The sequence below is a fragment of the Seriola lalandi genome, unplaced genomic scaffold, assembly GCF_002814215.2.
Source record: "Seriola lalandi dorsalis isolate HSWRI2012SDOR001 ecotype SW California unplaced genomic scaffold, Sedor1 jcf7180002054452, whole genome shotgun sequence".
Classification (NCBI taxonomy): domain Eukaryota; kingdom Metazoa; phylum Chordata; class Actinopteri; order Carangiformes; family Carangidae; genus Seriola; species Seriola lalandi.
The window spans coordinates 21241-34926 of NW_019525005.1; the positions used below are offsets into that span (position 1 = coordinate 21241).

The 13686-nt window shown below is 40.4% G+C and overlaps 1 protein-coding gene across 1 annotated transcript in view; it reads left to right on the plus strand.

The window, feature by feature from the left end:
- The first annotated feature begins 1620 nt into the window (after window positions 1-1620).
- The window catches only part of usp7 (ubiquitin specific peptidase 7 (herpes virus-associated)), a 29259-nt gene continuing 17193 nt past the window's right edge, over window positions 1621-13686 (plus strand). The window contains exons 1-13 of the mRNA XM_087175342.1: window positions 1621-2625; window positions 6800-6904; window positions 7175-7373; window positions 9637-9775; window positions 10102-10190; window positions 10315-10423; window positions 10914-11044; window positions 11619-11673; window positions 11759-11839; window positions 12190-12280; window positions 12403-12485; window positions 12927-13036; window positions 13487-13509. Coding sequence (XP_087031468.1) covers window positions 2535-2625; window positions 6800-6904; window positions 7175-7373; window positions 9637-9775; window positions 10102-10190; window positions 10315-10423; window positions 10914-11044; window positions 11619-11673; window positions 11759-11839; window positions 12190-12280; window positions 12403-12485; window positions 12927-13036; window positions 13487-13509 — 1306 coding nt within the window. The 5' untranslated portion in view covers window positions 1621-2534. The remainder of the gene's footprint in view (window positions 2626-6799; window positions 6905-7174; window positions 7374-9636; window positions 9776-10101; window positions 10191-10314; window positions 10424-10913; window positions 11045-11618; window positions 11674-11758; window positions 11840-12189; window positions 12281-12402; window positions 12486-12926; window positions 13037-13486; window positions 13510-13686) is intronic.

Sequence of the window (13686 nt, forward strand, 5' to 3'; positions counted from 1 at the left end):
GTCCGTCACAGCATTGACACAAAAGAACCTCCGTGAAAATTACCCACAACAAAGCTTGCATGAGAGTTTTCATTTTTCATGAAAACTGCTAATAATATAATATAATATAATATAATATAATATAATATAATATAATATAATATAATATAATATAATATAATATGAAATAATTTTATGTTTTGTGCATCACAAATTTTATAAAGTGTAATATTATTATTATCTTCAGTGACACACAAAACATATACACAATATATAACATACCGCATATAAAATATATATCTATATATAGATACGTAGTTGAGTTTTTGACATGATAAATTAAAATGGTTTTGGTAATGAACAATAACTATAACATAAAGTTAAATTAAAGTTAAAGTTAAATTAAATAAACGGGAGTGAGCAAGCCAGTCATAATAAGAAAGCCCAACTGCGACGGTATCTAACGCCACGTTTGGGTGTAGTACTTCTTTTATCCACCGGATGGTGCCATATACTCAAAATCTGAAGACTTGTCTGTGTCAGCCACGGGCGGTCTGATTTCAGCACTGCAGATATGGACTAGCTATGTGCTGGCAACATAATGGACACTTGATAAAGGCATTATTCATGATTGGACGTCGGTTGTCCTATACAATGGAAATGACGATTTATGTCATTTTTAATTACACGTGTCCCACGGCGAAATATATGAAAGCGTTAATATAGGAAAAAGGTTGCAGGCTAGATAATTCAGGAATTTCCTCCTACTTTCCGACTAAAATCCTACTTTAAATTATCCGTGAATGATGCAGTATTTTGTAGTAATAGAGGGTCTTTGGGAGAAACACCAAGAAGGTCCCTGAAGACTTTTGAGTAAACACAGACTAACTTGAGTGGCACCACAGAAACAGACTGCATCACGCTTATATTAACTAAAATAATATAAATCAGATACATTTGTAAATAAATGAGCAACCATATACAAGTAAAAGTATTGAGTAAGTAAAATACATTAGGATTAATAACTATAATAGATGCTACTGAATTCATGTTTTACTTAAAAACGTAAGATCCTACAGTGACAAGCAGCACACTTCTAAAAAGGCCCATGCCCCTTAATGGATGAGCCACACTGTGTTTTTATCATTTTATTTAATGGGTGATATATGCTGCACATAGTAGGCTATAGCCTATATTACTCATATAACGCATATGTGCTCATATTTTGGATACAAAATAGGCATAACTACACTTGTTCAGTACTACTCAGTTAAAAAGGCATAGCATTTTTGCTGTTTACTGAATAAAAAGTATAAGGTGTTACAAATGAAATCAGTTGGGTAAACTTAATTACTTATTTCTACCCTTAAGTTTGTTTCCACGTTCAGGCAATGATTTTTACCGTTTATTGTCAAATCACTGATTGAGGCCCCAGTTCAACATATAGTCATCAGTATGCCCAGCCCTGTAATCCATTCCTATAGTTTTCATTCGTGTAATAATTGTTGTGATTACTTATATTCTATTCCACCCTGTATCATATGCACACGCCTGATCCCTATCATTTAACATGAATGTGAACCTGGCCGGGGATGGGCCAGTGTTTGGATCTCCATGCGGATGTGACATTTCAGAGAAGAGCGCGACCGCCATTTTGAGATTTACCTCAGACTCAACACATCACAAACCACGGGAGGAGCGGGTTGAGAACCACACAGCTCAGACTAACGTTGTATGACCGGGCACATTCCTCACAAGAAACAAGGGGTTAGCTAGAAATGCAACGAGGTGCCGCGTTTTGTCGTGTATCGTTTTAGGGGCAGTTTGGGGAAATTGGTTCATGTCGGGCCGTGGCAACTCTCGTCTCCGCGAACTTCCAAATTAACATTAGTGCTATTCCGTATTGGAAACTGGTTTGAATGGATAGCTTTTTCCTCCGCTCTCCCCCAGACGAGGGACAATCGGAGGAGCACACGGACTGGGGATATCGCAGGGAAAGTTGTTGAGTGTCTATTGCAAATGAGCCTTTGTTTTCATTGTTGTTGTACCTATATCACCCGTTGGCTGCCTAGTGTCAGGTAGCTTAACGCTAGCTATAAACAGGGTATTTGTTCGTCAAGCTGCAGGTCGTGCTGTGAGTTGTCTTATTGCCCCACATTTCCCGGGGTAAAGCCGGATTGAATTAGCTAATTTCAGCGGGCCCCCCTCTTCGGAGCCCCGGTCCATCCATCCCACCCCCCGCCGTCAGCCAGCAACTCGCACCCACCAAAGGCGCCGAGATTGGGCGAATAGCGAGCAAATACGTCCGCGTTTCTCTACCCGCTCCCCCGCCGACCTCCCCCCCTCACTCCCCGGCGCTGACAGCGGACAAGGCCGAGGTCGCAACAGAGCAGGCCCGGCCGCCGAGGCTCGACCTGTCCGCCCCACCTCCGCATCCTACCGCACCTCACCAACAGTCCAGAACCCGGTTCCCCACCGAGCCGACCCTGGACAAGGTCGAGGGTATCAGAGATAGCAGGGAACAGCGCATCACAACCACAACAACAGCTGCCAACATGAACCACCACCATCACCACACGCAGCAGCAGCAGCAACAGAAAGCCGGCGAGCAGCAGCTCAGCGAACCAGAGGACATGGAGATGGAAGGTAAGTAATCGTCCCAAGAAAGGCTGACGGGCACTTTTCATTATTTTATGTTACCACTTAACAGCTGCAGGAGATACCCTCGAAGGTTTATTTGTGTAAGTTGAGCTCCATTTAACAGTAAACACGAAGGCCCGAAGCTAGCTAGGATAGCCGGCTGCATTTTTGCTGATTGTGCGTCCGTTGCAGCATACTTGTGTGGAGCTGACCTCATTTTGCGTTATAAGCGAATGGAGCTTGTACCTATTTCTCTCTGTATTTTTGCCATATGCCACTGCATGTAGAGAAACCAAAATAATCTGTTCATCCTAACTGCTAGAGATTAGCCACACAAATCATTCATTCGGATCGGCCACTGTTTTATAAAAATACTCCGTTCAGGTTCTGATAACACTCTCTTCTGTAACAAGTTATCAAATGCAGTTTTGCAAACCATCGCCGTTTAGAATCCACATGCAGCCACGGGACTGCAGGCCCACTGATTGTTGTTAACCTAAATGTTTGTAAACAGTGTAGTTGTTAGACCTGTAATTAACATGGATCCATCGCTAGGTAAATTAATCTTGCTACTTTGACTTCACTGTGAGTTTTGGGTTGAATTTTGGATTTATCGACAACGGCGTTCCTCATCAAAGTTGACTATTTCGTGAATTAAGTTACAGTCGATTAGCTAGCCATATTACTGTTAACGTTTGAAAATAGTCCGTTAATAACCGTTCAACATGGTAACGTTGCGCCAGCCTCTCCAGAATATATGTTAGCATCATGTCTGATGGCTTGTACATTATATGTGGGCCTGTAAAGTAACGATATCGGTTAACTACGGGGTAAATTTGCAAGTTTGCCCCTTTACAGGCGAAGTAAGTAAAATTGACTGGTTAGTTTTAGTTGTTAAAACGTTTAGCAAGTACATTGCCGGGTATCTCTTTTATTACCCTATTTGTTCCTTAAGCTGTTGAAACGCAATGAACGTCGCTAGCTGGATAGCTAATTGTAAGCTAGCCAATTAGCTCCGAGGCCTACTTCATTACGTTCATTTGCTGGCTAGCATGCTAGTTAGCTGATGAGCTAATGCTCACCGAGGGGGTGTGTGGCGTTCCAAAATGGTGGCTTATATTTTGCAACGTTCTGTTTGGCTATTGCTCGAATGTTAGGCCTTGAATATTTGCCTCACGTTATCTAGATATTTTCACTTGTCTCTAAAGGCCGTCTAACGGTATAATGTACTTCCTCTGGGCGCTAGTTTTCTCTAGCATTAATTGTTATTTGTTCGGTGGTTCTAGCTAATGTTAGCTAATAACGGCCTGCAGATGAATCTGAAGCTAGTGTTTGCTAGATGGCTAGATAGCTAACGCTAACGTAGATGCGTCAATCCTGATTTGCTAAATTGACTGGTATAACACGTTTAGCGATTGGAGTACCGATTTAGACATTTTAATACACCGAATGTAAATTATACTCTGGCGTAGTTGTATGTTAGTTTATATGTTCATTATGTTTGACAGTGTTTGATGTGAAGCTTGTGGTAGTGCTGGCAAGTAACGGTAGTCGCCGCTGCGGTAAGCCAGGCCCGCACAGAGGCAGCGCGGGGATTTGCTGCTTCATTGTATGGAAGACCAAACGGCATGGAGCTCGCCATTTTTAATGATCTGTGTTTTTGTTAGTCCGATTTAGACTCAGAGCCACCCCTGGATACCGCAAATTCACAGAACGTCCGTCCTACCAATATTTTTATTGAGTTTTTACTAATGTCAACTTTGGACTGAGTCGAGGCTTGTGGGAGCCCTCAGCATCACTGCGTCATTTAGTCATAGTGATTTTATTATGTGTTCACAAGCAGTGATGCTCGTTATTCTGCAGCACACAATATGTAGCTTATCTTATTCGATTACAGAAATAATGAAGTAGAAACAACTCCAGATTGCAGTTACATTTTTTTTTTAACGTCATTCATTTTAATACTTGTTTCACTAGCAGCAGGTGCACTCCCCAGACTTTCTCACCCGTGAGTTGCAGGCTCATCCCTCTTGGGTTCTCTCCCAGTGCACTGCAGCCTTACAAGGACAGTGAAAACAAGTTGACACAATAAACTCCTCACTTTTTTTCGTACTGCTTATAGCAATATTTTCTCACACATTTTCTCTATGGTATTCGGCTCCATACAGTTAGAGTGGGGTTAATCCATCACCTGCTCTGCATATCTCAGTTATTTTCTCTTTTACCACTGCATTGTTACTAGGATGACAGGCTGTTGCCGCTACATGATCAATCTAGTGTTTATGCCTGTAATAGCTCTCCAGCAATGTAGAAGTTTAACAAAAAACAAACATGCTATTTGTCAAAACATGCCTTTGTCATAAAATCCTCTTTTATTAATAGGACAAGATTAAGTACTATGGTTAACGTGCTTATACGTTATAAGTCAAAATTTCGTTCAGTGATTATTTGTGATTATTTTGTTTGAGTCTATCATTTTTACTGCATCTGTCAACATTCACACGGTAGAGAAACACCTTTGTATGGTCTGATGCACCAAACAGCATTTCACCCTCTTAGTGCCAAGTCATTGTAACGATCAGCTCTACTGTTACAACCCTGTTGCTGTAAGTTAAAAACACATCTGGAGTTGTTTTTTCTGTTCTCTCATTGAACAAAAATTTTTCTTGATGATTGAAACTTTTATTTGCGGTTTTCAGTCTAAGGCTGTGGATTTTAAAAGATTAGGAAAAAGATTAGAATACTTTCTTGGTCCTTCTCAAATGGAAACCTGTGTTTCCTTTTTATTAATGGTTACTGTTGTAGTCCAACCACAGAAGGCAGTCAGATCAGTTACTGTGATGCTTCTTGGAAATGTATTAATATCAATATCATGTTAATACATGTCTTATATGGAGTTCCAGCATGTGCAGATTTCTGTGACTGATGTGTAAGTCCGTGCTTCTCAGAGGTTTCAGGATAGACCAACACAGTGGGCGGGACGAGAAGTTGTCATGGAGTTGACTGACAGACCCCATTAGCCGGGTGTAATCCACTTGGGGAAACGAGGTCAGTCTCCTGGATGACTCGGTCAGTAACGTTACCTGGAGGCACCACTGCGTATGTAAGCTTAGCGGAAGACAAGGAACAAGATAAACATGAAATCCAGTGTAAGAGATGGGCTGACACAGCAATACATTTGGAGACATGCCAGAGTGTTCATGTCAGTGCTGTTGTAACTCTCAAGTCTGGTTTCTGTAGCATCATTGTCATCATCACAGCATCCAGGCAGATTTCACTCGCCCCTAGAAGTGTACTCAAAGCTCCTCTGATTCTGTCATCAGTGTGTTTTGATAGACGAGACTGTGCATCGAGCTGTCTCATTATTCAGCTTGGGTAATTGTTGTCCTCTGTGCGCGTGTGTTTTTGTTTGAGCGATGACTTGCAGCTTAATCCTGCATTGTGTCCATAATTACCCAGCCTACTGTAATGTTGCATGGTCTTTGTTATGTGCACACACACATTCTCTCTGTGTTGCCCTCACTCTGACATACAGACTGGAAAAGAAGACTTGTCATGCTGTCTCAGCAGGGTTTTCCCAGTGAGATAAAGATGGGACAGTAGTTGCAGAATTACATTAAAGAGAAGTCAAGTCTTGGTTGATGCTGTTTTTATTATATGCCTCAAATGATTTTGGTCATTGTCAGGAGGATCAGTCAGTCATGCTCTTTAAAGGGTACATTTATCCAAAGAAACTTGTCAAAATAAGACTTTTGATTTTGAGTTCATTTTCTTCCTTTACACAACCAAAGGATGAAATTCTATTAGCAAAAGTATTCTAAAAATGTTAGTTTGAGTTGAAATGGTTTGCATATTCACACTTTGTAGAATTAAAATGGATCCACACTGGTAAGACAGTAAATCTAGCAGATTTTGTGTTGTAGGCACCACTTATATTTTTAAATTGTCAATGTTGCCCAGTGAGCGGAAATCTTGTGTGTGCCTTATTTGATGCCATATTTTATCGATCTTGGTGGGATATTTTTTTTGACATTTCTGGCCCGCTGAAGTCAGGAAGTTAGGAGGAATTAGGAGCAGTTCTAAGGGTTTCCTCAAATTGAAGAAAGGTCTATACCCTTCTATCTATGCTAGAACCGTGCGATCCGTACAGTCTTGTCATATAGTTTGTCTCTTTGTATAGCTGGGGACACAGACGACCCTCCAAGAATCCCAGCCAACCCAGTGATCAATGGTAACGTGGCCATGGCTGATGGACACAACAACACAGAGGAGGACATGGAGGATGGTGAGTATGATGTGCATAAACGAACAAGATTCACCTTTGCTTGTTCAGGAGCCTGTGCTGTAAATGTAATTGTCCTAAGTAATGGTCCAGGTTTAACATAATCCTGTGACTGGCTCAATTTAATTGGCTGTGGAGTTATTTATTTGTCCCACATTAGGTTGTAAAAATACTGATATCTAGTGATATCTAGTGATCGAGTTACTTGTTTACTATCTTTCTATTCACCATCTAATCTGCCCATTTTTCCCCTCTTGCCTGATCTCTCTACAGACACCAGTTGGCGGTCTGAGGCGACCTTCCGGTTTGTGGTAGAACGCTTCAGCCGCCTGAGCGAGTCGGTGCTCAGCCCGTCCTGCTTTGTCCGGAACCTTCCATGGAAGATTATGGTGATGCCACGCTTCTATCCTGACCGACCACACCAGAAGAGCGTGGGCTTCTTCTTACAGTGTAACGCAGAGTCAGACTCCACGTAGGTGTTTTGGTTGGGTTGGGGATGCGGTGGGCATTATATAGATTTCCGCACTGAACACAGAAAAATTTTGATGGCCCGGGTACACATACACTCAAATAGTGTTTCCTGGTATATAAACAGTTTCCATTGTGATTTCACAAAGCTGATGTTCAAACCAGGGCAGACATGCCTCGGGTATGAAAGTTAGTCTTTACAATGAGTTCAGGACAATGGCTCCAGTGAAACAAAAACATAATGCTGTCCATATAAGGTGCTGCCTCCTCACACATGCACACTTCTCTTCTATAATTTTGTGTCACAGTTAATAGTTCTGCATTCTTGACACTGAGAGACTCTTTCATGTCAATGTAAAACAATCTCTACAAATTGATACATTAAATGAATTATTTACAATTAATAAATACAGACTTAAAAACCAATTATTGCATAATTATTTCTTCAGGATTTCTCTATTTTTGTTACTGTACGATGTTTGGATTATGTCAAACATAGCACATAGTACAATTGGCAGAAAGCTCAACTTTGGTCTCATTAGACCATAAAAAACATCTTCCAGTTTTGGCAAAGACTAGCCCAAGTGTCACATTAAGGTTTTGTCAGCAATGTCTTTCTTTTCATAAAGATGCAACTAGTAAAGCACCAGTACATCAGTTGTTGTAGCCATGAAACCTCGCAACTCCTTCAAAGTTGCCATAAGCTTCTTGGTGTCTCCCCTTACTGGTGTCATTAAAGGGATAGTTTGGATTCTTTTTACATAGGGTTGTGTGAGGTACTTATACGGTGTCAGTGTAGTACCTCGAGTAGTTTCAGATTGGTGCCCTTGCAATTTAGAGAGGCAGCCAGGAGCACCAGCAAAGAACTGAACGATGTGCTGCTGTGGATGGCGCCGGCCACAAAAACGTCTTTTACCCACTTCTAAAACTGCCCACAGTAAAAAGCCAATATCGGTTGAAGTGTGGCTGCAAGGCTGAGGCAGAGAAAGAAAAAATTCTTTGGAAGCTGGAGTCCAAAAAGGAGCCCAAGCCACCAAGTGCTGCAGATGTGTGAACTGTAAGCCCATGTCTATGGACCCAGACAGCCACTGCTGCCATGAGTGACACTTCTTTCTGAATCAGAGGATGCCAGTGCCTCACACCCAGTCTGCATCACCAGCCATCCAGAGTTCCCTGCTTGACTGAATACTGAATGAATACTGAATACAAACATGCGCCATCTTTGAAATCTATAGGAAAGTGAAGTTTAGCTCTGTCTGACTCAAACAGCTGACATGCGTTGTAATACAGTGTGTGCCGATGGTGCACTTGTGTGTAGGAATAAGGTAGTTCAGTGGTTCAAAAAATGTGCCGAAGGAAAGGGCTGTGAAAATGTTCAAAATATAGTGTACACTTCAACTGATGGCCGATAGCAATTTCTTTAAGTGGCTTAAACATTTTTTTCGGTTGTGTACATTGCTCAGCTGCTGTGCAGGTGCTCCTGGCTGCTTTTCCAAACGGGAGTGCACTGATCCAAACTGCTTCAGATAATACACTGACTATGGATAAGTACCACATACAACCCCACGTCAAAACTATCACTTTAACACATGGACACTGGATAGGCAGGGTGGCCTGCTCTTCAGAGCTCCATGGCTGTGACAGCATCTTTCATTTTTGGTGCTTGGCATTATTGTAATCTCAGGTATACAAAGTAAACCCTTTCTTCATCCTTCCCCTGATTGGTACATTTCTGAAACGTATTTATTTGGATTGGCTTGTTGCCTTCATGATGTAGTTTTGGCCCCGAAACTGAAACTTGTTAGACATTTTAGATAAACACCACTAGTTACAGCTTGTCCCAGGTGATCTCAGTTCATTGTATAATGTAAATTCCTGGCTGGGCTTATCATGGTTAAGTTTAGTAAGTGGGTTGAATACTTGTGTCAGTCAGTTGTTTTGTGCTTGGAGTTTATTTCATTTCATCATTTACATAAGTTTGTAGAGATGCTGGTTTCTGGATGGATGTTTTTTGAGTCCTCACTTTGATGAACTGATTTTTTTACTCGTGTAAAGGTGCTTTTTAATACCTCAGGCTTTTTTGTCAAAAAATATTCTTGATGAAAGGAAGTAAAATTAGCAATTAACGCCTGGTCATCTTGTCATTCCTTGCATTCTTTTATGCTTTTTGTTAAGTTGACAGTTGTTAATGAGAAAATAATGCAATCATTGAACTGTCCTGTCTCACAATACTAAGAAATTCCTGTATCCTGTGCTTGGTTTTTCAGGTCATGGTCTTGCCACGCACAGGCCATGCTGAAGATCATTAACTACAAAGATGATGAGAAGTCATTCAGCCGCAGGATCAGTCACCTGTTCTTCCACAAAGAGAATGACTGGGGTTTCTCCAACTTCATGTCCTGGAGTGTAAGTGCAGGAACTGACAGAACTTGATGGCAAATTCATTTTTAGTTTTACAGATGGGACAAGAACCACCAATGAAACAAGGTTTTTTGTTTTGTAGTACAGGCTGGTAGAGTAGACACACATAGGAGATGCTATCGAAATGTAATTCTCATTTGTTGATTGGGTAGATAAAAGACTGTGCCGACAGGGCTGTTTTATTTTTGTGCAGCATAATGCTATTTGCTCATTGTCTATTTGGACCTCTGTGTGTTGGTTCTTTGTCATAGATGAAGTCGAAAATATACACACCTAATAATATTAACTGTTTTTGTGCTGGTGTGTTTTAGGATGTGACTGATCCAGAGAGAGGCTTCATTGATGATGACAAAGTCACCTTTGAAGTCTACGTCCAGGCAGATGCCCCACACGGAGTGGCGTATGTAGCTTTTAATTTTCTCTGGGGTCTTTTCTTTGTGGGCTGGGTTTTCTTCACTGGTGCATTTTCTCTATTTAAGTTTTATGAATTATAACCCTAACATCAGCTTTATGTCAATAAACAGCTGGGACTCTAAGAAACACACAGGCTATGTTGGTCTAAAGAACCAGGGAGCGACCTGCTACATGAATAGCCTGCTACAGACACTCTTCTTCACCAACCAGCTACGGCGGGTATGCTTTCATCTTTGTGTTTATGTGTGTCGGAGTTGAGATTTTGTTCGTATGAGGTGTGTATTTTTCCCTGTTGGCTGGATACATTAGTTTGGACTGAACAGGAAAGTGTACGCATCAAATGCAGGCAAACTATTGAAATTAATACTGAAATTCACATCCTGCATGTGTAGTGTGTAGTCTACTCTGCATGCTGCATGTTTTTCCCAATAAGTATGAGTATGTATTGTGTTTAGTAATGTTTTTTTTACAGATGCTGCTGATTCTTGTAGCACTGTTACCACTATCATTTGGCATCTCTGCGGCTCTTTAATTCACCATACTCCTGTTAATCCTGTTTAATAGCATTTTCCAACAGCAGCTCTGAAAATGTTGATTTAATTTGTCATAAAAATAAGAAAGTTTGAAGTTATTAATTTTCACTGTCTTATGAAGACATTTACATTTTCAATCTATGAATATCACTCACTCTTGACTCCTCTCTTTGCAGGCTGTGTACATGATGCCCACAGAGGGTGACGACTCGTCCAAGAGCGTCCCCCTGGCACTGCAGAGGGTTTTCTACGAGCTGCAACACAGCGACAAACCCGTTGGCACCAAGAAACTCACCAAGTCCTTTGGGTAAGATAGACTTCTTTGTATTGACAACTCACCTCTTATTTGTTTTAACATGACAAAAATCAAGTCTAGAATGAGAGGTTAAACCAATAATTACTGTTTTTATATCATGGACGTACTTGTCATTTTTTCGCCTGTATTTTCCTGTTGGCATTTAAATGCTCAAAACATCAAATATGGGGGTGAGAAAGTGAGATACCTGCTCAGTTTGAATAACATCAGAAAGATCTGTGCATATTGCTTGATTTGCCAGCTAACACTGAATCAGAATTTCTTGACATAGATGTCATATTAGCTATTTAGGACAAAACTGAAGGATTTTCTGTGGTGGTGTTGTCTCAATGAGCTCTTAGGGTGTTAACTGGAATTGGTATAAAAAAAGGGAAATAATGAAATATATGATACTGTACTGATGGTTGGTTTGCTGCTTTAACATCAGCTGTCATTGCTGATGCCACTATTTGTCATATTATTTTTATTTGTATTTAATATGGTTGCAGTTATATAATATATAAGGAATATAATTTTCCTGATCTGAAGTTATCATATGACAGTTTGCTGTGTTTCTTTCTCATAGGTGGGAAACACTAGATAGCTTCATGCAACATGATGTACAGGAGCTGTGCAGAGTGGTGAGTTCTCTCATAATAACTTGAATTATGTGTATGTCTGTACATGCTGAATAATTGACATACTATATGCATGTGTGTCTTCCAGCTCCTGGACAATGTGGAGAACAAAATGAAAGGCACTTGTGTTGAGGGAACCATCCCCAAGCTCTTCAGAGGAAAGATGGTGGTATGTTTTCTCCTCTTCCCCTTCATGGTTACAGTCACATTTTGTAAAATTGTTATAAAAAACAAAACAAAAACATAATCATTGAGTTACTGTTCAAATAGGCATGTTTATTTGTTCAAGTTAGACGTTTCCAGACTTTTATTTTGCACAGTAATGTCAGGCTACCATGTATTCACACAGTAATGAACCGAAGTAGTCTGACTTAACACAGGATGTAGCCGAGAACAAGGTCAGTTTAAGAATAGAAGGAGGTTAAATCAAGAAATGACCCTCTTAGAAGTAATATTTGTGACTCACTAGTTGAATCATTGTCTGACCCATGTGTGTCTGTGCGTGTTCTCACTTTGCAGTCATATATCCAGTGTAAGCATGTGGACTACCGATCAGAGCGGATAGAGGACTACTATGACATCCAGCTTAGCATAAAAGGAAAGAAGAACAGTGAGTTGCAACATCAACACAACGTCAAACAAACAACTCAAACAATGGAACAGTGGTGCTTCTCTATCATTAGAACTACTGTTGTTTCCTTGATCTCATCCATGCTCTTTCCTTATTTCCAGTCTTCGAGTCATTCAAAGATTATGTTGCAACCGAGCAGTTAGATGGAGACAACAAATACGATGCAGGAGAGCATGGCCTGCAGGTGAGGCTTCACACTGACTAGAACTAAATTATTTATCTTGTTTGTTCCAATTTATTTTAGTTTGCTTACATTTAGGTTTAACTATTTTATATTGCTATGGCTGAATTGGGATATAAACAAATATCAACCCATAATTGTCAATCAATTCTGTTATTATCCAGTAAAGTAGGTCCCTTTTGACAATGTGCACACCAGTTTTTTTTTTTCTCTAAGCTAAATAGATATGTGGTCTAACATCAGATTCTGAGGCATGTTAAGATGGAGGACAAGTAGGAGCAATAATAAGAGAGAAATACTTGTATAGAGTTAATCATAAGACTCAAATTCCATCCAAGATCAGTTGAAATAAATTACTTAAACATGGAAGCATACATGGTTGGAGAATGAATATCAATCAGATGTCTTGACCAGATGCCTGATGTGTTTATGTTTGCCCTGCAGGAAGCAGAAAAAGGAGTGAAGTTCCTTACTTTCCCTCCAATCCTTCATCTGCAGCTGATGAGGTTCATGTATGACCCACAGACTGACCAAAACATCAAGATTAATGACAGGTAATGTCCTGGGCTTCACTCTCACATTGTCATCACATGTTCATTCTTTTTAATTAGGCTTACTTGTGTATCACTTCACAAACACATATACCTGCTTGAAGTAGATCAGTCCTAGTCACACAATGCGTCAATGGCTGGTGCTCAGACATAATTTTAGAGAAGGTCTGGTCCATATTAACATAGGTTAAAGGAGCAGTCTATTTTCGGAAACGGTACTTGAGCCTTCACTCTCTGAGCAGCATGCCCTGACCTTCTGCACCAGGACACTGAGAAAGTGAGTCACTGAGAGTTTCCTGTAGGCCGTATCATGCTTTGTAGGAGCTAATGGTGTTTTAACAGTCTACCAGGATAATATGACACTTACAGAACACACGCAGCCATTCAGAATAGCTAATTTTTCTCTGTGGCATCTCTTACAACCCCTGAGTCATCCTTGTGACGCTGCCACAGGCACCTGGCCCCCTGGGGCCTTTGTATTTGTGTGCGTGCGCGCACACACACACACACACACACACACACACACACACTGGATATGGAGTGTCAAAGAATTGTTCTCATATATATATTCATATATATATATATGTGTGTATATATATATATATGTGTATATATATGTATATATGTGTATATATATATATATATATATATAT